General features: G+C 39.2%; 1 protein-coding gene across 2 annotated transcripts in view; it reads left to right on the top strand.

Annotated features, from left to right (window-relative positions):
• gpd2 (glycerol-3-phosphate dehydrogenase 2 (mitochondrial)) overlaps positions 1–13,682 on the top strand; it is a 33,553-nt gene extending 19,871 nt beyond the window's left edge. For both annotated transcript variants that reach the window (XM_040051429.1, XM_040051428.1), the window contains 6 exons: positions 3,969–4,100; positions 4,182–4,340; positions 6,550–6,662; positions 8,632–8,710; positions 8,799–8,897; positions 11,841–13,682. In XM_040051429.1, the coding sequence (XP_039907363.1) occupies positions 3,969–4,100; positions 4,182–4,340; positions 6,550–6,662; positions 8,632–8,710; positions 8,799–8,897; positions 11,841–11,966 (708 nt within the window). In that variant the 3' untranslated portion in view covers positions 11,967–13,682. The remainder of the gene's footprint in view (positions 1–3,968; positions 4,101–4,181; positions 4,341–6,549; positions 6,663–8,631; positions 8,711–8,798; positions 8,898–11,840) is intronic.
• The last annotated feature ends 5,472 nt before the right edge of the window (positions 13,683–19,154 follow it).

The following is a 19,154-nucleotide window of genomic DNA, read 5'->3' as shown; positions in this document are numbered from 1 at the left end:
TGTTACCGAGTCGCTTCCAGCAGCCTAAAGCAGTCCTACTCGGCAGGTTTGATACTTTATACATGTTAGCCTTAATTTCTCAAACAGTGGCCTTTTCTTACATTAACCCCAAAGCATACTAGGCCTTTATTTAAAGTTTCCTTCTCTTGTACATTTTATCAGACTTGCCAAAGAAGTGTGTCGTTGTGGACCGGAGAGTTGAGTTTCTTATGATTTTATGCTTTATGTGCAGTTTTGTTTCTTCTTTTGGCAAACTTATGATCCAAGCTGCAAAAAAACTGATAAATAAGCCCCATAATTTACCACCACATCTTCAAATCTCTTCTTATGCTACATCTGTTTATTGTGAATTACCCAACAGTGGGACTAATATAGACCATCTTATCTTATCTTAGCTTGCATTTGAGCATCAGTGTAAACCTTGAAAATGTTAAATTGATATATAGGTGCCTTTTGTCCTTTACAATTATAGCTGGTTCATCGATGAAGCTCTACTTCTGATTGTTGTCAAAATGCAACACTCTCTGATGTTTTCATATTAACAGCTTTCATTTAAAAGGCTGAAAGACTTTTATCTGAAAAGTTTGGTAAAATGGCAAAGTCAAACTTGTGAAGCTGTACTGGTGGAAGAGGAAGAACTAGAGGTCAGGGAAACATTCACCAGTTCCTTTTTCCCGCCTTCGATTGTCTAATTAGTGAGCTCATGTGTACTGTAGCCTCAGTTTCCTGTTTGTAGTTGACAGACGTGTCACCCGGTGTGGTCTTCTGCTGCTGATGCGTCTCATCAGCAGCAGAAGACCACACTCCTCTGCATAGCTTGGTTGTAACAAGTGGTTATTTGTGTTACTGTTGTCTTCCTATCAGCTCGAAGCGGGCTGAGCATTCTCCTCTGACCTCTAGCATCGTTTTCACCCAGATTAGTGAAGCTCACAGACTATTTTCTCTTTTTCAGATTGTTCTAGAACTCTAGAGATGGTCGTGTGGGAAACTCCCAGCATATCAGCAGCTTCTGAAATACACAGTCCATCAACCCTGCCATGTTTAAAGTTGCTTAAATCACCGTCTTCTTCCTCTTTCTGATGCTTTTTGAACGTAGCTCATCATCTTGATAATGTTCAGATTCCTAAATACACTCAGTTGCCTCCATGTAATTGGCAGACTGGATGTTTGTGTTAATGAGCAGTTAAAAAAGTATGCCTAATGAAGTGGCTGGTGAGTGTACAAATAAGTGTCTGACTTTAATGTGAAAGTCCGGATCTCTCTGCCACTGAGATAAATGACGGTTTATATTTAAAGCCACATCTTCCAGGTTTGTTTTCAGACCAATCAATGAGATTACTGCTTCATTAAGAAAAGTTTGGGTAGCTACTGTACACACTGGCTGACACAGCCGTGTACAAACCGAGCTGTAACCGCAGCTCTCGCAGACACATTCGGTGTCTTCTCCACCAGATGCTGACATTAAAGCTGCTGCTGTAACAAAGCTGACATTTCCACTACACAAAAGACTGGACACGCGTTAGAACGCACTGTGTGCTGTCCAATTTACCAGTGGCATTAAGCAAAGGCACATCGACTCACATCAGCTTCGCAGCGTCTTTCTGATAATTAGCCTGCTCGTTTTCATTAAGCGCAGTAGAACATAGTTTCATAAGGAAAAAGGAGTCCTGCGCTGAGTGCCTGCAGTAAACGTACTCCTCATTAGGGGCCTCAGCGCTGGTTGTTCTGGTTGTTCTCTGAAATATTCCTAAAAGGTCACTGTTGGTATTTGGACAGCGTTTGCCCTTTCACACGATCAGCAGGCCAACGATCTGAATAGCAAATAACCTGTTGTGTTCTGTAAACATGTGACACCTCATTGACAAAGCGGCGTTATCGTTTGTCGTTTAACTCAGAAGAGGTGAAATCGATCATCTGAATACCAGCAGCTGCAAGTTTACATAATTTAAACTATTGAAAGGACTTAAACATGCGTTTAAAAGCAGAAGCTTTTTATTGTTTAACTCTTTAATTGTGTGTAACGTCTGTTAAAATCAGTCTTCAGTTTAAAAGTGAAATCTTTGGTTGATGGACAGTGCTGAGTCTGTTAATATCAGGGTGTTTTTCTCTAATTTTGTATTAAAACTATGTTTTTTGGGCTGTTGGTTAAACACAACAGACAATTTAACAGTTAATCTAACAGTTTTTGCTATTTTCTGACCTTTTTTAAAAACATGCTGTTAAAGAGGACAGAAAACTAAATAATTCTAAATAAATTATTCAATAAATTAAGTAAATACAAACATTTATTCGGGGAGGGAATTGAAAAATAATTTCTATACATACTATTCAAATTTTAATTAAGGCTACAGCTGTTTTTCTACATTTGATATTTTTAATTTTTATTCTACATTTTCTATATTTTTTTGTATTTCACAATTCATGTATTTATTTATGTATTTATGCTCAGTTTTACTACAGTTATTTAGTTTAGTTTTAGTTTACAACATTAATTTTTAGATAAATTTAATGTATTTAATATATATAATGTATTTATTTAGTGTATTCACTCAGTTTTTATATTTATGTTTTTAGTTCTGCAAATCAATTTACATAGTTTTACATTAATCTAATTAATTCTCTATTTTGCATCATATATACTTCAACATTTACTTAATGATTTATTTATTTTTACATTTATCTTCATTTATACTCGGTCAGTCTTTGAAAGTTATTTAGGTAGTAGATATTAATTAATTAATTAATTAATTAATTAATTGTTCTGTTTTTGCATTTGTATATTATTTCTCCATATGAATTTATGTAGCTATCTAATTATTTCTATATTTTAACTTGGATTTATTTCTCTGTCTACATTCAAACATTCATTTTGTACATTTATTTTTAAATGTATCTATTTACTTATTCAGACTTGTGCCATTATTGCTCATTCTTTCACTGGCAGCTGGGAAAAACTAACCAAGAGCAAATAGATTTTTAGAATAATGGACTTATATGTTGTAGGAGGGATAACAGGAATTATACATTCACACACTTATTATACACACACTGAATTCAGCTTATTTGGAAAAACCCAAATAAGCTGAATTTAGGCGTCACACCTGTAATTCTTAAGTTGGAGTAGGATGTTCAACATCTTTCTCTATAGAAATATTTTAGCTAATGTCACAGCCCCCCCCCCATTATTTAACCCTTATAGCAATTTGCCATTAACAGTGGAGGGAAACAGCGGGAGTAGCCATAGTGAAAGTATGATATACTGTTAAACTCTGTTTACAAATGTATTAATCAGTCAGTATAAGAGGTGTCGGTTTTTTTTTTTATCCTCATGTAAGAAATGACTTGTAATATTCCTACTGATGCTGCTTATGTATTTCTCAGATCAGCTAATGACTTTATATAAAAGCTCCTATGACAAGGATGGTAAAAACGTTTAGATATAAAAAGCAGTTTAGTGTAAATTATATATTTAGGAAAATCATATTATAGACCCTAATGAGACTTTGTTCTAGCAGATGTAAGAAAAAAAAAACAAAACAAAAAAGGTCCTAATGAGTGAATAATGTATTCATTTTAATAAAAGCTTTATCAGTGAATAACAGGTGGGTCACATGTTTCGATGTAACTAAACAGTCAATAAACTTCTAATAAGTGCTTCTGATTATCCAATAATTTAATCCTGTTATTAACACAGTTTAAATTGTGTGTTTGGGGGTTGACTACACAAATTCAGGCAGTCTTTTTGCTTTAGTTTCACCTTAGTGTTTATGCATGTCCCTGTAATTTATGACCTTTGATAATTGAGTATTTGAGTAATGATGTTTTATCACAGTCCTGGTGATTTTGCTTTGGTATAAATTCCTAAACATGTTTTCAGGGCAGAAAACCTCTGATTAGCATTATTATTAACATAAATTAATATAAAATCTATGTATTTAAGTAAGTATTTATATCTTTCTCTGGCACAGGTCGCTCAACACCTGACCTCCACGTATGGGGGAAGGGCATTCGACGTTGCCAAAATGGCTCAGGTCACCGGGCAGAGATGGCCGATCGTCGGGAAAAGATTGGTGTCTGAATTCCCGTACATCGAGAGCGAGGTAAAGTGGGACTGTTGTGTAAACGGTTAAAGTTCCAGCTGTGTGTCTGAAGAGTGTCTGAGAGCTTCTCGTCTTTTTCAGGTGCTATATGCGATTAAGGAGTACGCCTGCACCGCCATCGATGTCATCGCCCGGCGAACTCGCCTGGGCTTCCTGAATGTGCAGGCGGCTGACGAGGCGCTCCCACGTATCGTCCAGATCATGGGCAAAGAACTGGACTGGAGTCAGGAGAAGAGGACGGTACGGCTTTACAACACTTGATGTTTTTAACCCTTTAACATTCACCAGGTCACCGTTTGGTATGGTTAGATTTACACAATCTCTGTTGTCCACATAGAGAGGCTTATTAAAAAAAATATGCACGCCAATATGTCTGTGAAGGTTCTCAGTCATCCAGGTCATCATAGTCAAAGGAGCTTGCAAAGAAAAACGTCTGGACTTCTTTAAGTTGCTTGAAGACGTTTCACCTCTTATCCAAGAAGCTTCTTGGATGCGAATGTCTTCACAGACATAAAAAAAAAAGGAAATATAAGGCCCACATGTTCTACTGAAAGTGTGCTTATGGTTAAAACATAACCTAACTCTGTTTCTAAAACTGTCACCAGCATCCTGAGGTGCATGTCTGCAGGTCAAAAGGACGTGCACTGATGGGATTACACTTGTTTTATTCCCCTGGCTTCTGCATAAAGCTTTAATCCCTGGTGGGTTTCTCAAGTCGGGGCAGGGATTCGTTTTTGATCAGAGTACAATGGAAATGTCCACACCCTTTGCTCTTTCATAGAGGGGGCTCTGTGCATGCATGAAAGTTGAGCTATTTTAGGCCTTTATTGTTAACCAGCAGAAGTAGTGGGAGAATAGCTCATAAACAAGTCGGTTAATCATGCACCAAACAATCTGGTTTCTGGTTTTCCTTGTGTAAAAGCTTTCAGTTACATTGTTGTGAAAAAGTGTCTGCTTTCTTCATGGTTTTTTGTTTGTTTGTGTTTTTTTGCATATTTGTCACACTGAAATGTTTCAGATCAACAAACAAAATTTAATGTTAGGCAAAGATAACCAGAGTAAATACAAAAATGCAGTTTTTAAATGAAGATTTCATTTATTAAGGGAGAACCCTATCCAAACTCACCTGGGCCTGTGTGAAGAAGTACATCATGAATTAACTGTATTAACCACATTTTTTGGAACCCTGACTTCAGTTTCTTCAGCTACACTAAGGCCTGATTACTGCCAGACGTGTTGAATCAAGAAATCACTTAAATAGAAAATGTGTGACAAAGTGAAGCTAAAAGATCTCAAACACCAACACAGCACATCACGATCTAAAGGAGCAGCTGAGAAACAAAGTCAGTGACATCTATCAGTCTGGAAAAGGTTACAAAGCCATTTCTGAGGCTCAGGAACTTCAGTGAACCACAGTGAGAGACATTATCCACAATTGAAGGAAACTTGGAACAGTTGTGAAGCTTCCCAGGAGTGACCAGCCAACCAAAATTACTCCAAGAGCTTCGATGACTCATCCAAGAGGCCGCAAAAGAACATCTAACTCACTTGTCACAGTTAAGGTCAAAGTTCATGATTGAACAATAAGAAAGAGACTGGGCAAAAATGGCATCCATGGGAGAGTTCAAGGAGAAAACCACTGCTGACCAAAAAGATCACAAAGGCTCGTCTCACATTTACCAAAAACATCTTGATGATCCCTTTTTTTAATTACAGTTTTTCATGTAATAAATTTAAAAGCTGCAGTTTGTATTTACTCAGACTTACTAACTTCTTCTAGTATTAAATTTGTTTGATTTGATTGATCAAGAAGGTGGAAGATACTTTTTCACAGTACTGCAGCTCCAATGATCAGTTTTCCCAAAAAAAAAAGCCTGTAACATCACCCCAAAATTTGTTATTGGTAATTCTTTGTCTGTGATTGAGAGATTTTAATCAGCGTAGTCCTGGAGTTAGAAAACACAGATTAGAAAACACAGATTAGAAAGTCTCACTTGTAGGATGGGTGGAAGTTATGCAGCCATAATAAATAATTTCTCCTCACTGTCACTGTCACTGTCATGTGACAGCGACAGACTTTCTTTAGATTTGATGTGGTGGTCAGACACAAAGAGACTTTTGAAGATGTTATTTTGAGTTTTGGAAAACCAGATGTTTTCCAGTGTTTTGAGGTTTGTTTAGAGCTAAAAGATCTGATGAATCAGGTAAACTAACATCAAGCTGTGCATTTTGAGACAGCAGCTTGTATGAGTGACATGTAACAAGCTGGAGAAAAAGAAACATTTTAGCCGTTGACACACATTGTAGTGACCTCATTAGACATTAGATGTCTCATTTAATGTTATAACCTGAGTTACAGAGGGTGTATGTGTGAATCTGTTTGTTCTGATTAAGGAGAAAATGACTCTGCTGATTAGTGTGGGCTCACTTTTTTTCCCTTTAAATCCAGGAGGAACTTGAGGCAGCGAGGAAGTTCCTGTACCATGAGATGGGCTACAGGTCTCGCTCTGAGCAAATAACCAAGACGTCTGAGATTAACCTGGACAACCATGAAGTAGCCAGGTAGTGCTTTTGAAAACGTCAGATAGTTCATTTAACTTTCCTGATTGATTTATGCATTTTTTTCTTTCTTAATCATGTTCCATATCAGTTATAGACTACTCAAAAAATTAAAGGGACACTTTAATGAGAGTATACCATCCAGTCAGTTAAATCTCTGGGATGTTGTTCTGGTCATTTAAGTGTCAGAGGGGCTTGTTAATGAGTTTCAGTTGCTTTAGTGTTAATGAAATGAACAACAAGTCCAGTAGACGTGTGACAATGAGACAAACCCCAACAAAGGAATGGTTTGCAGCTGGAGGGGACACATTTTTCCCTCTTCACTTTGTCTGACTGTTTTTTACTAGTTTTGCATTTGGCCAGTCTCTGTGGCACTACTGCTAGCATGAGACGATACCTGGACCCTACAGAGGTTGCACAGGTAGTCCAACTCCTCCAGGATGGCACATCAATACGTGCCATTGTCAGAAGGTTTGTTGTGTCTCAGGAACACACAGGCAGTTACTGTAGGAGAGCCGGACAGGGCCATAGAAGGTCCTTAATCCATCAGCAGGACCGATATCTGCTCCTTTACGCTGGGAGGAACAGGATGAGCACTGTGAGAGCTACAAAATGACTTCCATTAGGTCACTAGTTTAAATGTTGCTGACCAAACAATCACAAACAGACTACATGAGGGTGACCTGAGAGCCTGCTGTCCTCTGGTGGGCTCAGTGCTCACTGCCTGGCACTGTGGAGACTGATTGGCATTTGCCAAGGAATACCAGAATTGGCAGGTCCACCACAGGCACCCTGAGCTTTTCACAGATGAGAGCAGGTTCACCCTGAACTCATGACAGATGTGAAAGTGTCTGGAAAAGCCGTGGAGAAAGTTGTGCTGTCTGTAGCATCGTTTAGCATGACCGGTTTGGTGATTGGTCAGGGGAGACATGTCCATGGAGGGGCACACAGACTCTGTGGTTCTTACTGTGGGGCACAGAGCAAATTTCAACTACAGGATTTCCTGCAAGTATTTAAATAATCTTAAAATATTATTTTTATAGTAATTTATGACCCTGATCATATTTAAGTTCGCTCTCATATTTTTACTATAAGGGGAATATTTCTCCCCACTGTAAATTTGGTCAGTCTGTCTCTACAGCTCCTCACATTTTTTTTGTTCGACTTGCTGGCTCTGATTATTACACAGCTAATAGACCCAGAACCAGATTCAGAGATTCTGGAGCAGACATTCAGGCTCTGGAAAAACTTGCTGCTCTCAGGGATAAAGGACCATGTTTGTGGCTCAGTTACCCAAATACTGTCTCTGGTACTGATCTCTGGTTGGATGAAGAGTTGGCAACAGTTTCAGGCAATGCCCTTTTAAACTCTTTGAAGGATCTGGTAGAGCTGTGATACCAAAACTCCTCTATTTTTAAAAGTAATATGAAAACATCTTAGATTACCTGTCATAGATATATGACAGGTAATGATGACCAAATGACCAAGTATAAATAAAAAAGTATAAGTAGGTCATAAATGGTGGGTGAGGTGGTGGGTGAAAGGAGGAAAGTCAGGCCTTTTTTTATCCCGTTTGGGGAAAATACTTATTTATTTCAGTGCAGATGGTAGTAGTTACAACTTACTAACTGTTGCTGTTGCACCTCAAAGGCATTTCCAAACCAGCGAGTAATTAGAAGGTCAACACACTTTTGAGGAAAGCATAAGAGCCTCTAACAGCCACTGCTCGCTAGGGAAAAATGTTTATTCCCAAACACCAACCAGGGAATGAAAGCTAGAATTTAAGTAGTGGTTACTGGAGGCCATGTGGGTTTTTTGGGTCGTGGACTGGTTCCAGTCTTGGTCCTGGGCCAATGCTGGTTATGGTGTTGTATGCGCAACATCAACATGACGGTATTTGATCCACTGCTGTTGTTGTTGTCTGTTAATATCGCTGCTGTAAATCGGCTGTTACTGCTCATGTGTCTGACAGGTACAAGAAGCGTTTCCATAAGTTTGACAAAGAGAGCAAAGGATTCATCACCACTGTTGACGTCCAGCGAGTTTTGCAGGTGAGTTTTTTTCTCTCAGTCTTCACATATTTGTTACCCGCAGCTGCATGTCATTGATCCCGAGTGCTGTGTTTCTCCTTCCCTGCAGAGCATCAATGTGCACATTGATGAAAACGCGCTCCATGAAATCCTTAATGAGGTGGACCTCAACAAGAACGGACAAGTCGAAATTGATGAATTCCTGCAGGTAGGCACCAAGTACAGAGATGATCAGCAGCGCTTAATTTTAAGTGCCTTCATTTAGTATCTGTAAGCACAAGACAGACATCAGTTATCTGTGATCTGTTAATGGAGCAGCTGTGCACAATAAATGCTTAAACTAGCTTTGAGCTACGTGCTCTGAGTGGCCACTTTGGCTGATTAGGTACAGCTGTACCTAATCAGCCAATCACCTTTTAACAACTCAAAGGATTTGGGCATATAGACGTGCTTCATGCCTAAATGCATGCAAGGTATGCTCTTCTGCATACCTTGGTTGCAGTCAAGGTATGCAGAAGAGCATCTCCGAATGGACAGCATGTCACTTCATTATATTAGCCAGTTATCAGATTTCAATCCAGCAGAGCAGCTTTAGGATGCGGTGTAATGGAAGATTCTCATTTGCAAATCTGCAGTAACTGTGTGGTGCTATTATGTCAACAAGGACTAAAATCTCGGAGGAATGTTTCCAGCAACTTCTTGAATCTGCACCATGAAGAATTAAGCCAAAAGCGAGTTCGACCCAGTACTAGCAAGGTGTACCTAATGGAATGGCGGGTGATGTTACATGTTACAACACGTCTTAAAGGTTTAGTTACAGCTTACAAATCCAAAATGCAGTGGTGGACTGGATTTTGTTTGTTTTCTTCTAGATTTTAGCAGGCAGTGAAAAAAGAAACAGCTGGAAATGGCTGTAATAATAAAAAAGTGTCTGGCTGTAATAATGCAAATTTATTTGTTTTCATTTGCAAAAATAAAAAATGCAGATTCATGGAAAAACTGAAAAATATTTGGATCGCAGATTTCAGCTACATGATTTCCTGCATGTAGCTGAACATTTAAATAATCTTTAAATAATCTTAAAATATTATTGTATTTATATTTTAAACCTTTACAGGAAAATCAAAAATACCAGAACAAATTTTAAAAAAAGGCAAATAAAAATGATTTTCTTTATGCGCACATGCACAGTATGCAGTGTGGTGTGTGTCTTATAAGAGGGAGCATTAATGCCCAACACCTCTGTGAGTGTGCCTGCCCTTCTCAAACCAGCAGAGCAAACATGACTGAGGACGCAAAGGCTGGATAATGGAAGCCCTCAGGAGCGTGATCTGTCACACACGGATTCAGCCTTTTTCTTTTTTGTTTTTTTTTTGTGGGAAATTGAGCCTGGAATTAACATGAATTCAGCCTGTAAGTGTACAAATCCAGTTTTTCTAATAGTAAGATCACCAAAAGTCAAAGGTTCAGTTCCTCCTCTCTTGCCTGTCATTTTCAGTATTTTTACCCTGATAAAGGCAGCATATTCCTCCTCATACATGCAGGAGAGCTGGAACTTAAATTATCCTGTCGTTAAGAGAGAGAGAGAGAAAAAAAGAAAGACCTGTGTCCACCTGACAGGTGAGTAAACATCCGCTGCTGCAAGCCGAGAGTGTGAAGTCTAAAGCAGCGGCAGGTCAGGCCAAATGAAGGTAATTAGAGAGGAGAGGCTCTGTCAGCGACTCGTGTAATGAGGCCTGAGGAGTGTCCGGGGAGCCCACACGTCCTTCTGTCGCTAAATTACTTTCTCACTCGAGTCCAGAGAAGAGCCATTACAGAGGACTACCTTTGTTAGCGACCTATCTCTGCTGCAAGCGAGCTGATGTTCGGACAATAGAGAAGCTAAAAGTGAAAAGAGCTTCTTTCTCCTTTGTGATGACATCTGTATCTGTGCGTTTGTTTCTGCTCGCCTGACTCGCCATGTGAACAACAAACAGAAAGTAGTGTGGAGGATATTGATCTTTTAACCCTCACACAAAACCTAACCCAGTTCTCCGGTTAACGAAAATTATGGCTGGAGGTGGGAAATGAACTAAAAAGGTCCAAGAAGTGTTAAAGCTGAGCCAGGTGACTTTATCTGTGGTGGATAAGGAACAGGAGCAGCAGCCAGTGTGTTCTTCTGCTGCTGTAGAGATGCTCTTCTGCGTACTTTGGTTCTAACAAATGCTTATCTGAGTTAATGTTGCCTTCCTGCCAGCTCCCAGCAGTCCAGTCATTCTCCTCTGACCTCAGGGTTCAACAAGGTATTTTCACCTAGAGAGCTGCTGCTCACTGGATGTTTTCTCTTTTTCACAGCAATTCTCTATAAAAAAAACAAAACAAACTAGAACTGCGTGAGTGGGAAATCCCAGCAGATCAGCAGCTTCTGAAATACCAATAACCATGCCACATTTAAAGTGACTTAAATCCTCTTTTTTTTTTCTCCATTCTGTTGCACAGTTTGAAGTTCAGGAGGCCACTTTGACAATGTTTACATGCCTAAATGCACAGAGTTAGTGCCATGTGATCGGGTGATTAGATATCTTTTGTTAATGAGCAGTTAAACAGGTTTACCTAATGAAGTTTTCATAGATAAAGCTGCTTAGCAGTACATAAAGTCCTTAAAATAAGGGCGTCTTTGACCTGAACCAATTTAATAGAATTAATAAAAGGAGTTTAAATATTTGTGTTTCGTGTCTAAATTTTTAGAAAAGAAAAAACAGTGACAGCACTTTCTTAGTGCGTCATCTTAACTATTAAAACATTGCTTTGCACTCGATTTGTTGACACTAAGATTGAGAAGAATATATAATCATGTCAGAGAACATTAAAATCGTCTGCTTGTTTCCTGCCGTTGGAGAAGATTACATGACCTCATTTTCACATTAAAACAGTCGCACCTTGCTCAGCTTTAACACATGAAAACTAAAAATGGTTTCATCGTCTGCCTCTCAAACTCAGGGATGTGGAGGTGAGCTCTAAAGCCTTTCACTGCCAGTCAGGCGGTTTCCTCCTCGTCCTGCAGATAATTATTTCTGCCCGAGGAAAGCGGCCCGCCTCGCTTTGACAGGTTAACCTTTCCCGCCGTTGTCCTACACGCCACGTACTCTGTTCTCTGCTGTTCCCTCCGCAGCTGATGAGCGCCGTGAAGAAGGGACACGTGTCGGACAGCCGCCTGGCCATTCTGATGAAAACTGCAGAGGAGACTCTGGATCAGAGGGAACCGGTGTCGGTGGACCGAAGCGGGGGCGGAGTCTGAGTTGGATGCCAAAAAAACCCCAACCTTTAAAGGTGGTGATGACACACAAAAAAAAAGATGCAAATGGAGCTATTTGAATGACAATATTGCAATCAAGCATGCAGCCGGATGAATTTGGACAAATCAAGCACTCCTGTGTGTTTTGGGTGAAACGGTATCTAATGATTGAGGCTGAGATGTGTCTGTTTATTTCATCTGTTATGTCCAAAGTCTTAACATCTGGTGCCTCAGACCACACACACAACATTTTATACTGTCTTTTTACGCAGCACTTTTAATACTTTGACGTTCTCTTTGTCCAGCACTCCTTGATTGACGCTGATTATTGTGTAAATACCATCTTCAGGTGGCTTTGCATCACGCAACACAATTTACAGATAAATGTGAAGTTTCCTAGAAAAAGAAGAAAGAAAAAAAAAAAAAGCAATTTGGTTCCAAGTATTGAAAAAAAGAGCACTTCATTTACGTTTCTCAAAAATAATCACCCTTTTTATTAAGTGAAAAAAGGTTTTAGCAGCTGCTTGAGGAAGATGCTTTCACCTTTTCAGGACGCCCGTTCTAGCTGTTGTTTAGTCATCGTACGTTAGCTGCATCAGTCTACTCGTATATGACTAAATGGTTGACAGGATGCAGGCAGCAGAATAAAAGGAAAAGAGAACTTGAATGTGCCACTTCAGCCAGAAGAGGCGAATATGCGAGGCTGAAGATGAAGAAAGCGGGTATTTGGTAATTGTAGTGGCAATTTAAACCAGTTTTGCTACCGAGGCGCTGCCAGAGACGTTTAATTGGTGAGGTCTTGATTGTTCGTTTCTAAAGTTATAGTTCAGCTGGGGCAAAATGTCCACATGAATCAAATACAATCAAACAACATCCATTTGTGTATCCAATATATATCCATTAAATGTAGAGCGGGAAGAATCGATACATTGTAGTATCACGGCATTTTGTATGCTGATGTTGTATCGATACAGGGAGACCAAACATCTGTACTTTATTAGAAAATTAAAATACAACCGATATGTGATTTTCATTTATTTTAACAGTTAATATATTACGAGAAAAACAGACTGATAGCAAATTGACTCTGTCTTACGGAAATATTTAAAGCAGATTTTAATGACAACTGTATCTTATTGTTCAAAGCATACTGATATTGACAGATATTGAGGACATAATTAGTGATAGTTTGTCACTGCTGTAATTAATTTAGTTTTATTTATTAGTTTTCATTTAGTTTTAAATAGCACAAAATCACAAGAATGGTATTTTATACTGTAAACACTCTATAATCCATCTAATAATCCAGTCACCAATCAAACGACCCCCTATGATTAAGCACTTGGTGACAGTGGAAAGGAAAAACTTCCTTATTAACATGAAAAAAAAACCTTGGCTAGCTTGGCTTAGCTTAGCATCAACTCTTGAAAAGGTGAAAAAGGCTAGTTTCTGTACCTCCAAAGCTCCTTGTTTATTCTGGAGATTTTTATTTGTGCAAAACTCCAAGTTAAAGATGACTTGTTTTAGGCAGGAGAATTTTTTGAATTTATTTTATGACTGTCGCCATCAAATAAGGACAAAAGTCACCTCCAGCTTTTTGTAAAACTGGGCCTTTTAGCATAAGAGCCTTTAACATAATATAGTGTTTAAATGGAGCCGCTCTTTTTTTTTTAAAAAAAGAGAAAGTTTTTATTTTAATTAGCACCAAATTTCCTTTTTTTTTTTTTTTTTTTTTTTTTTTTTTTTTTTCTTCAAGGAAACTTCCTGGTAGGAAGTGTTGGACCTTTAGACAAAACCTCAGTGATAGTTTCTGCGTGTCCTCTCTGATCTGTTAAAAGCACAAGTCAGGTGACGTTCAACATATTTAAAGTATTTCTTCAGCCAGGTTTTTGGGTTTTTTCCTCTCAGATGAGTTATTTTTAGGCTCATCTGGGATCTGCTGTGTTTTCCATCTATTGCACTACTGAGGTTTACATGACGAGGTTTCCATCTTCAGCGCAACTGTTTGAGGACGCTGTCACTCTGATCTCCTCGTGTATATTTTTTATAATTATTTATTCTTTTTTTTATCTGTGTCATTCTGCTCTTTGCTCTTATAAAAACAGGATTTCAAAGGAACTATGAGTTATTTTTACTGGCTATAAGATTGAAGTTTGTTTTGTTTCTGTGCTTGAGGTCGAGAGCAAAGACCTGAATTAACGCTGTATTAACGCACATCCACCAAACTGTTGTGTAATCCTGCATGCAAGCTGATGATTTTTTAATCATGTATCTGACGGAAATGAGATGTTTTTAAGTGTGGCATGCTTCGTGTGCAGACTTTGTCTGAGTGCAGTTGAAAGACAGTTCACTGTATGAATGTATGATGTGCCTTGTTCTGCCTATAACATGACACTCAGTCTTCTTTTTCACAAAGCTACATGAGTTAAACATTAACAGGAAAACATGTTGAGAATGTAAAGACATTTATAAAACATTTATTACGTGAAAAAGTCGATTGTATGCCTGGTTTGTTCGAAATAGAGACTTATTGACGGAAGTTGAAAGGTTATTATTAGTTATGGATAAGGGTATTTTCTTTATGGAAGCCGATTACTTCACATTTTAGTATAAAGATTTGTACTTTGTTTGGGTTTTTTTGTTTTGTTTTGTTTTTGTTTTTTGGGGGGGTTCTGTATCCCATTGAAGGATTGTTTGGCTGAAATGACTCCGCAGCACTGTCTTTCTGCATCTTAAGTCAGGATCTTTGTAGCTAAAGATAAAATTATTAGCTGTTTGATGAACTTTTAAGGTTTCACAACACAAAACCTTTAAAATGTTGAGTGTTTATTTTCCTTATTGGTGCATGTAGATGTGAAAATGAATGTTGAGAAGAGGATTCTGGCACAACTTAATACTTCCAAGGTGTCCCAATAAGAACATGAAGTCTGAAGAGGTTAAAGATCCAGCAACAGTTGTAGGATTAAGATTGTTTCAGCCTTTGGCCTGTACCAGGCCAGTAAAGTCCAACAGTTTTCCTTCATATGAAAACTGTTCTTGGAGCTGTAACCTCCAGTTTTCACTGCAGTGCTGTGAAAAAACGTTCACTCTTATTGCTTCTATAGGAAGGTAAAGGTAAGTCCTCTAGAAGCAATTAGTACTTTATCATTGTCATCAATAGTCATACATGGGTGGGGGGGTATAACAAATTTGAATTTTATATTTTACAATATTAAATATATAAATATTATATTTTATTAAATAAATTGCACTCTGGAAATACCATGAATAACAGTGCACTACCTTCCCGAGCATTGCACTGATAACATTAGCAGAGCAAACTTGACAAAGCTACCTCCTGATCGACAGCAAGCTGATGGCTCAGTTACACAAGTAAAAATAGGACCGCAACCTCCTGGAATCTGTTGGTGATTGTTGTGAATTTTTCCACGTGCTGCGACTGATCGTAACTTGTGACTAAATGGTTGCCCAGATCTTGAAGGTGTTGCACTTTTGATTGCACGGATCATCTGACAGGAGTCAACCTTTTTGCAAAAGGTCTTACTTAGACTGACTGCAGTCACTTGGAGAAATTGACAAAAGTTTGAAAGTAATTATTTTCTACCCTACAAATGTAGACAGATTGCCAGCATGTTTAAACAGATATTGACAATATTTTACTTAAACTACATAATTTAAGTAAAAGAAAATGTGATAAATCACAATATATGTTATTGCAAAGCGCACAAAATGTTAAAAATCTTAATATCATCGTATCATGAGCAAAGTATGGTGATAGTATCATTTCATTTTACTACAAATAAATTTCCACAAAAGTTGGGCTGCTGTGTAAAATGTTCATAAAAACTGAGTGCAATGATTTGCAGATGTCAGGAACCCATACTTTAGTCAAAATAGAACATTAAAAAATGTTCCAATGTTTAAACGGTGTGAGACAGTGTGCCATTTTAAGGGGAATAAAACAAGGTCACTTTGAAATGGAAACAACACAGTTAAAAAAAAAAATACTTGGGACTGGGCCACGTTTACCACTTGTTTACAATATCCACAGCTACACTGTGCGTTGTGTATTAATGACGTGGTTAATTATTTTGATTTCGATTTTTGAGGTGTCCTTGGGTGAGATGCTGAACCCCGAATTTTCACAGAGTCCCAAAAAATGAAAATATTTCGTGTTAATCAGTATCTGAATCATCACCTCCCACATTGCAGCACATCTTCCCTCACTACCAGCCTCTCCTCAGGTTTTATAATCTAAAAGAAGCGTGTGCAGGCTGTTCCTCCTTACTGCCTTTATGGTGTGATTCATTCTCACTAGCAACAAGTATTCAGTTTCTCTTAGGCCTTTTTCTTATTCCCTTCACACAGTCGTACTGCAGGTTTTCCTTCTAAAACACTGTAGCTGTTATTGCAGTGTATCAGTGTGCGGTCACGTGGGGGTTCGACTACAATACCTCGACACTGAGGACCCTTCAGGCTGCCACCGCTGCCCGTCTAACCTGAATAGCTCATGGGCAGTGCGACTTAAATCCTGATGCTTGATTGTCTCCTTTGGATGAAATTACAGCTTTATCCAGGGTCAAAGAGAATCATATTCCTTACTGCTTTTCTCTTCACCAGCACTGTAAAAATGCAGCGATCCAGTCTCCAGGTGGAAAAAGAAACAACAGCAATTATCTAATTAAATGTATCTGGTTGCTTGCAGAGCTTTGTGTGGTTTTTGTCTTTCTGGTGAGCATCAGTCAAAGCTGGCGTCACAACAGCCGAGGATGTGAGCGCCTGTGAGAGGAAAGTGAGCATTTTAAACCAGAAGTGTTTTCCTTGTTTTTGTTTTTAATTTGATGTTATTTAATACCAGAAACCATGTGATACGAGTACAGCAGAGCTTACTTACAGGGACCTGTTTGCCTTGTTTTATTCTTATTTAGAATTTAGGTTATTCTGCAAAAAGTGGTAAAAAATGTGAGTTGAAACTTGTCAGATTCATTTTTCCTGCCTTTATCTAAGTACTAACTGAACAGATATCGCCTTTGGTTTTGGAAAACTGTTAAAGGTGTGTTTACACACCAGAAGACTGACAAACGATAGACAAAACTATAATAGAAATTACCTAAATTCCCAGGGGGAGGGACAAATGCCTTTGGAGGTTGCGTCCATCCAGTGTAAAAGTCTGCCAAATAAAAAAGATGTTGAGCTATTTGCTGAGGTGACAGATGAAAGTATCTTAGTTCTTGGTGTCGAACTCACTACTGCAACCATGCTGTGCCTCATGCATGTATGGAAACCCTTATGCTTGAAGGTGGAAGGTGCATTATGGACAAAGTGCGAGTTCAATAACAGAACACCATTTGTGTTCAGGCCTGGCACGCTGTTCCTCCCAGTCAAACCCCTTGAGGTCACAGTTTCATCGCCCACGTGAGAGTTGAAGTGCCCCTAAATGGACAATGCAGTATCCAGATGGGGCACTTTCCGAGCTCAGTCTCCTTCCCCACCCAAGAGATGATCTTATACAGCCACTTGGGATTGGACCATCCCACTGAGAGCACTCTGAGTCCCCACTGAATAGGTCTTCATTTGACTCTTGGGAGACTGAGAGATGGGTTGGGGCTGCATTGTGTTGGTATGGTGTGGTGAAGAGACAGCTGAGTGTAGAAACCCTAGAAACCCAGCTGTAAGTTTACCCACTGATCTACACCCCTACCCTCACCTGTGGTCACAAGCATACGTTATTGACTGAAAGAATGAGACTGGGTTTGCAAGTGGCTTCCATGAAGGGTGGCAGGCTGTTGCCTTAGAGATGGGATGAGGAGTTCTGTCATCCCATCTATAAGAGTAGAGCCACTATTGCTCCACATCAAAAGGAGTCAGTTGAGGTGTTTTGGGCATCTGACTCGGATGCCTTCTGCGTGAAGTGTTCCAGGCATGCACTACAATGAAGAGGCCCTGGGGTAGACCCAGGAAATGCTTGCCTGGGAAACCCTTGGTGTTCACCTCAATAACCTGTAGAAGGTAGCCAGGGAGTTGGAGGTTTGCACTTCTCTGTTTAGGCTAATGTCCCCACAACCCAGCGCCGGATATGTTGAAGAAAATGGATGGATGGTCTTTATCTGGCTTCTCAACAAGGGCCTACTTGCTTTGGGAGATTTTGTCAGGGTTAATACACCTTTGACAACGTAGCTGTTGGGATGCCTAGGGCACAGGCCAGGTCAGGTGTTTTATTCATATCCTGCCAGGGGAAGGCCTCGGGGCAGACCCAGGACCCACTGGAGACATTGTATCTTTTGCCTATGTTTCCTCCTGGTGGAGCTGGAGGAGGTGGCCGGGGAAGAGAGGTCTGGGCTGTTTCATCCCCGACTTGCAAGACCCAGAAGAACAGCAGAAAATAGATGGATGGATATATTTTGGTGAACACATTTAGTAACTTACTTTGCTCTAGTCTTCATGTCTTTCATGCATGCCGTGCACTTAATTAGTGACTTTTTTATTTTAGGATTGAAGCAGTTCAGTTTTTTGCCTTTTTTTTAGTTTTCATGATAAGCTAAGCTAAGTAGTAGCTGGCTATAGCTTCATATTGTACATGTACACATGGATGGAAGAACAATTCTCTCACAATTCTTTTATTTATATGGTAGGTTTTCAGAAGAATTTAGTCATATAACAGGGTGTTCCACAACAGACTATTGAAAATGTACACATTCTGTAACTCCTTGTTCAAAAACATACCGACTTCTGAATTCCACCGACAACTGAGAACAAAGCTCTCATGTTAAGCTCCAGAGCAGCAGCTGAAAGTACCAGATGGTGACATTTTTACTTTTAGGAACACCTCACGGCAGACCTATGTTGTTAAATGTCGCACCCCTTCTGTAACATCTCCGTAGCTTATGGATATTTCTAACCAAGAGTTCATTCAGTTAAAAAAAGAAGTGCTTTTCTCCCAAGTGTTACTTTTCACTCTGCGGCTGTAAAACATTGGGTCAACTTGGACCGAGCCAAAACGTCCTCACAGAGGCTGAAGTACACGACCACACATACACATTCGCACACACACACACAAACACACACGCATTAACCTTCATGCAGTCGGCTCCTGCAAACTGGGTGAAAAACAGCCTTTTCTCCTGAAAGGTCACAGCCAGATTTGAGTGACAGCTTTAAGTCCTGCGCTCATATTACAATCTGCAGCCGAGA

The sequence above is a fragment of the Simochromis diagramma genome, unplaced genomic scaffold, assembly GCF_900408965.1.
Source record: "Simochromis diagramma unplaced genomic scaffold, fSimDia1.1 OVJJ01000107.1, whole genome shotgun sequence".
Lineage (NCBI taxonomy): Eukaryota > Metazoa > Chordata > Actinopteri > Cichliformes > Cichlidae > Simochromis > Simochromis diagramma.
Note: the sequence above shows the minus strand (reverse complement) of the source record. Positions and strands in the feature narration are given on the sequence as shown.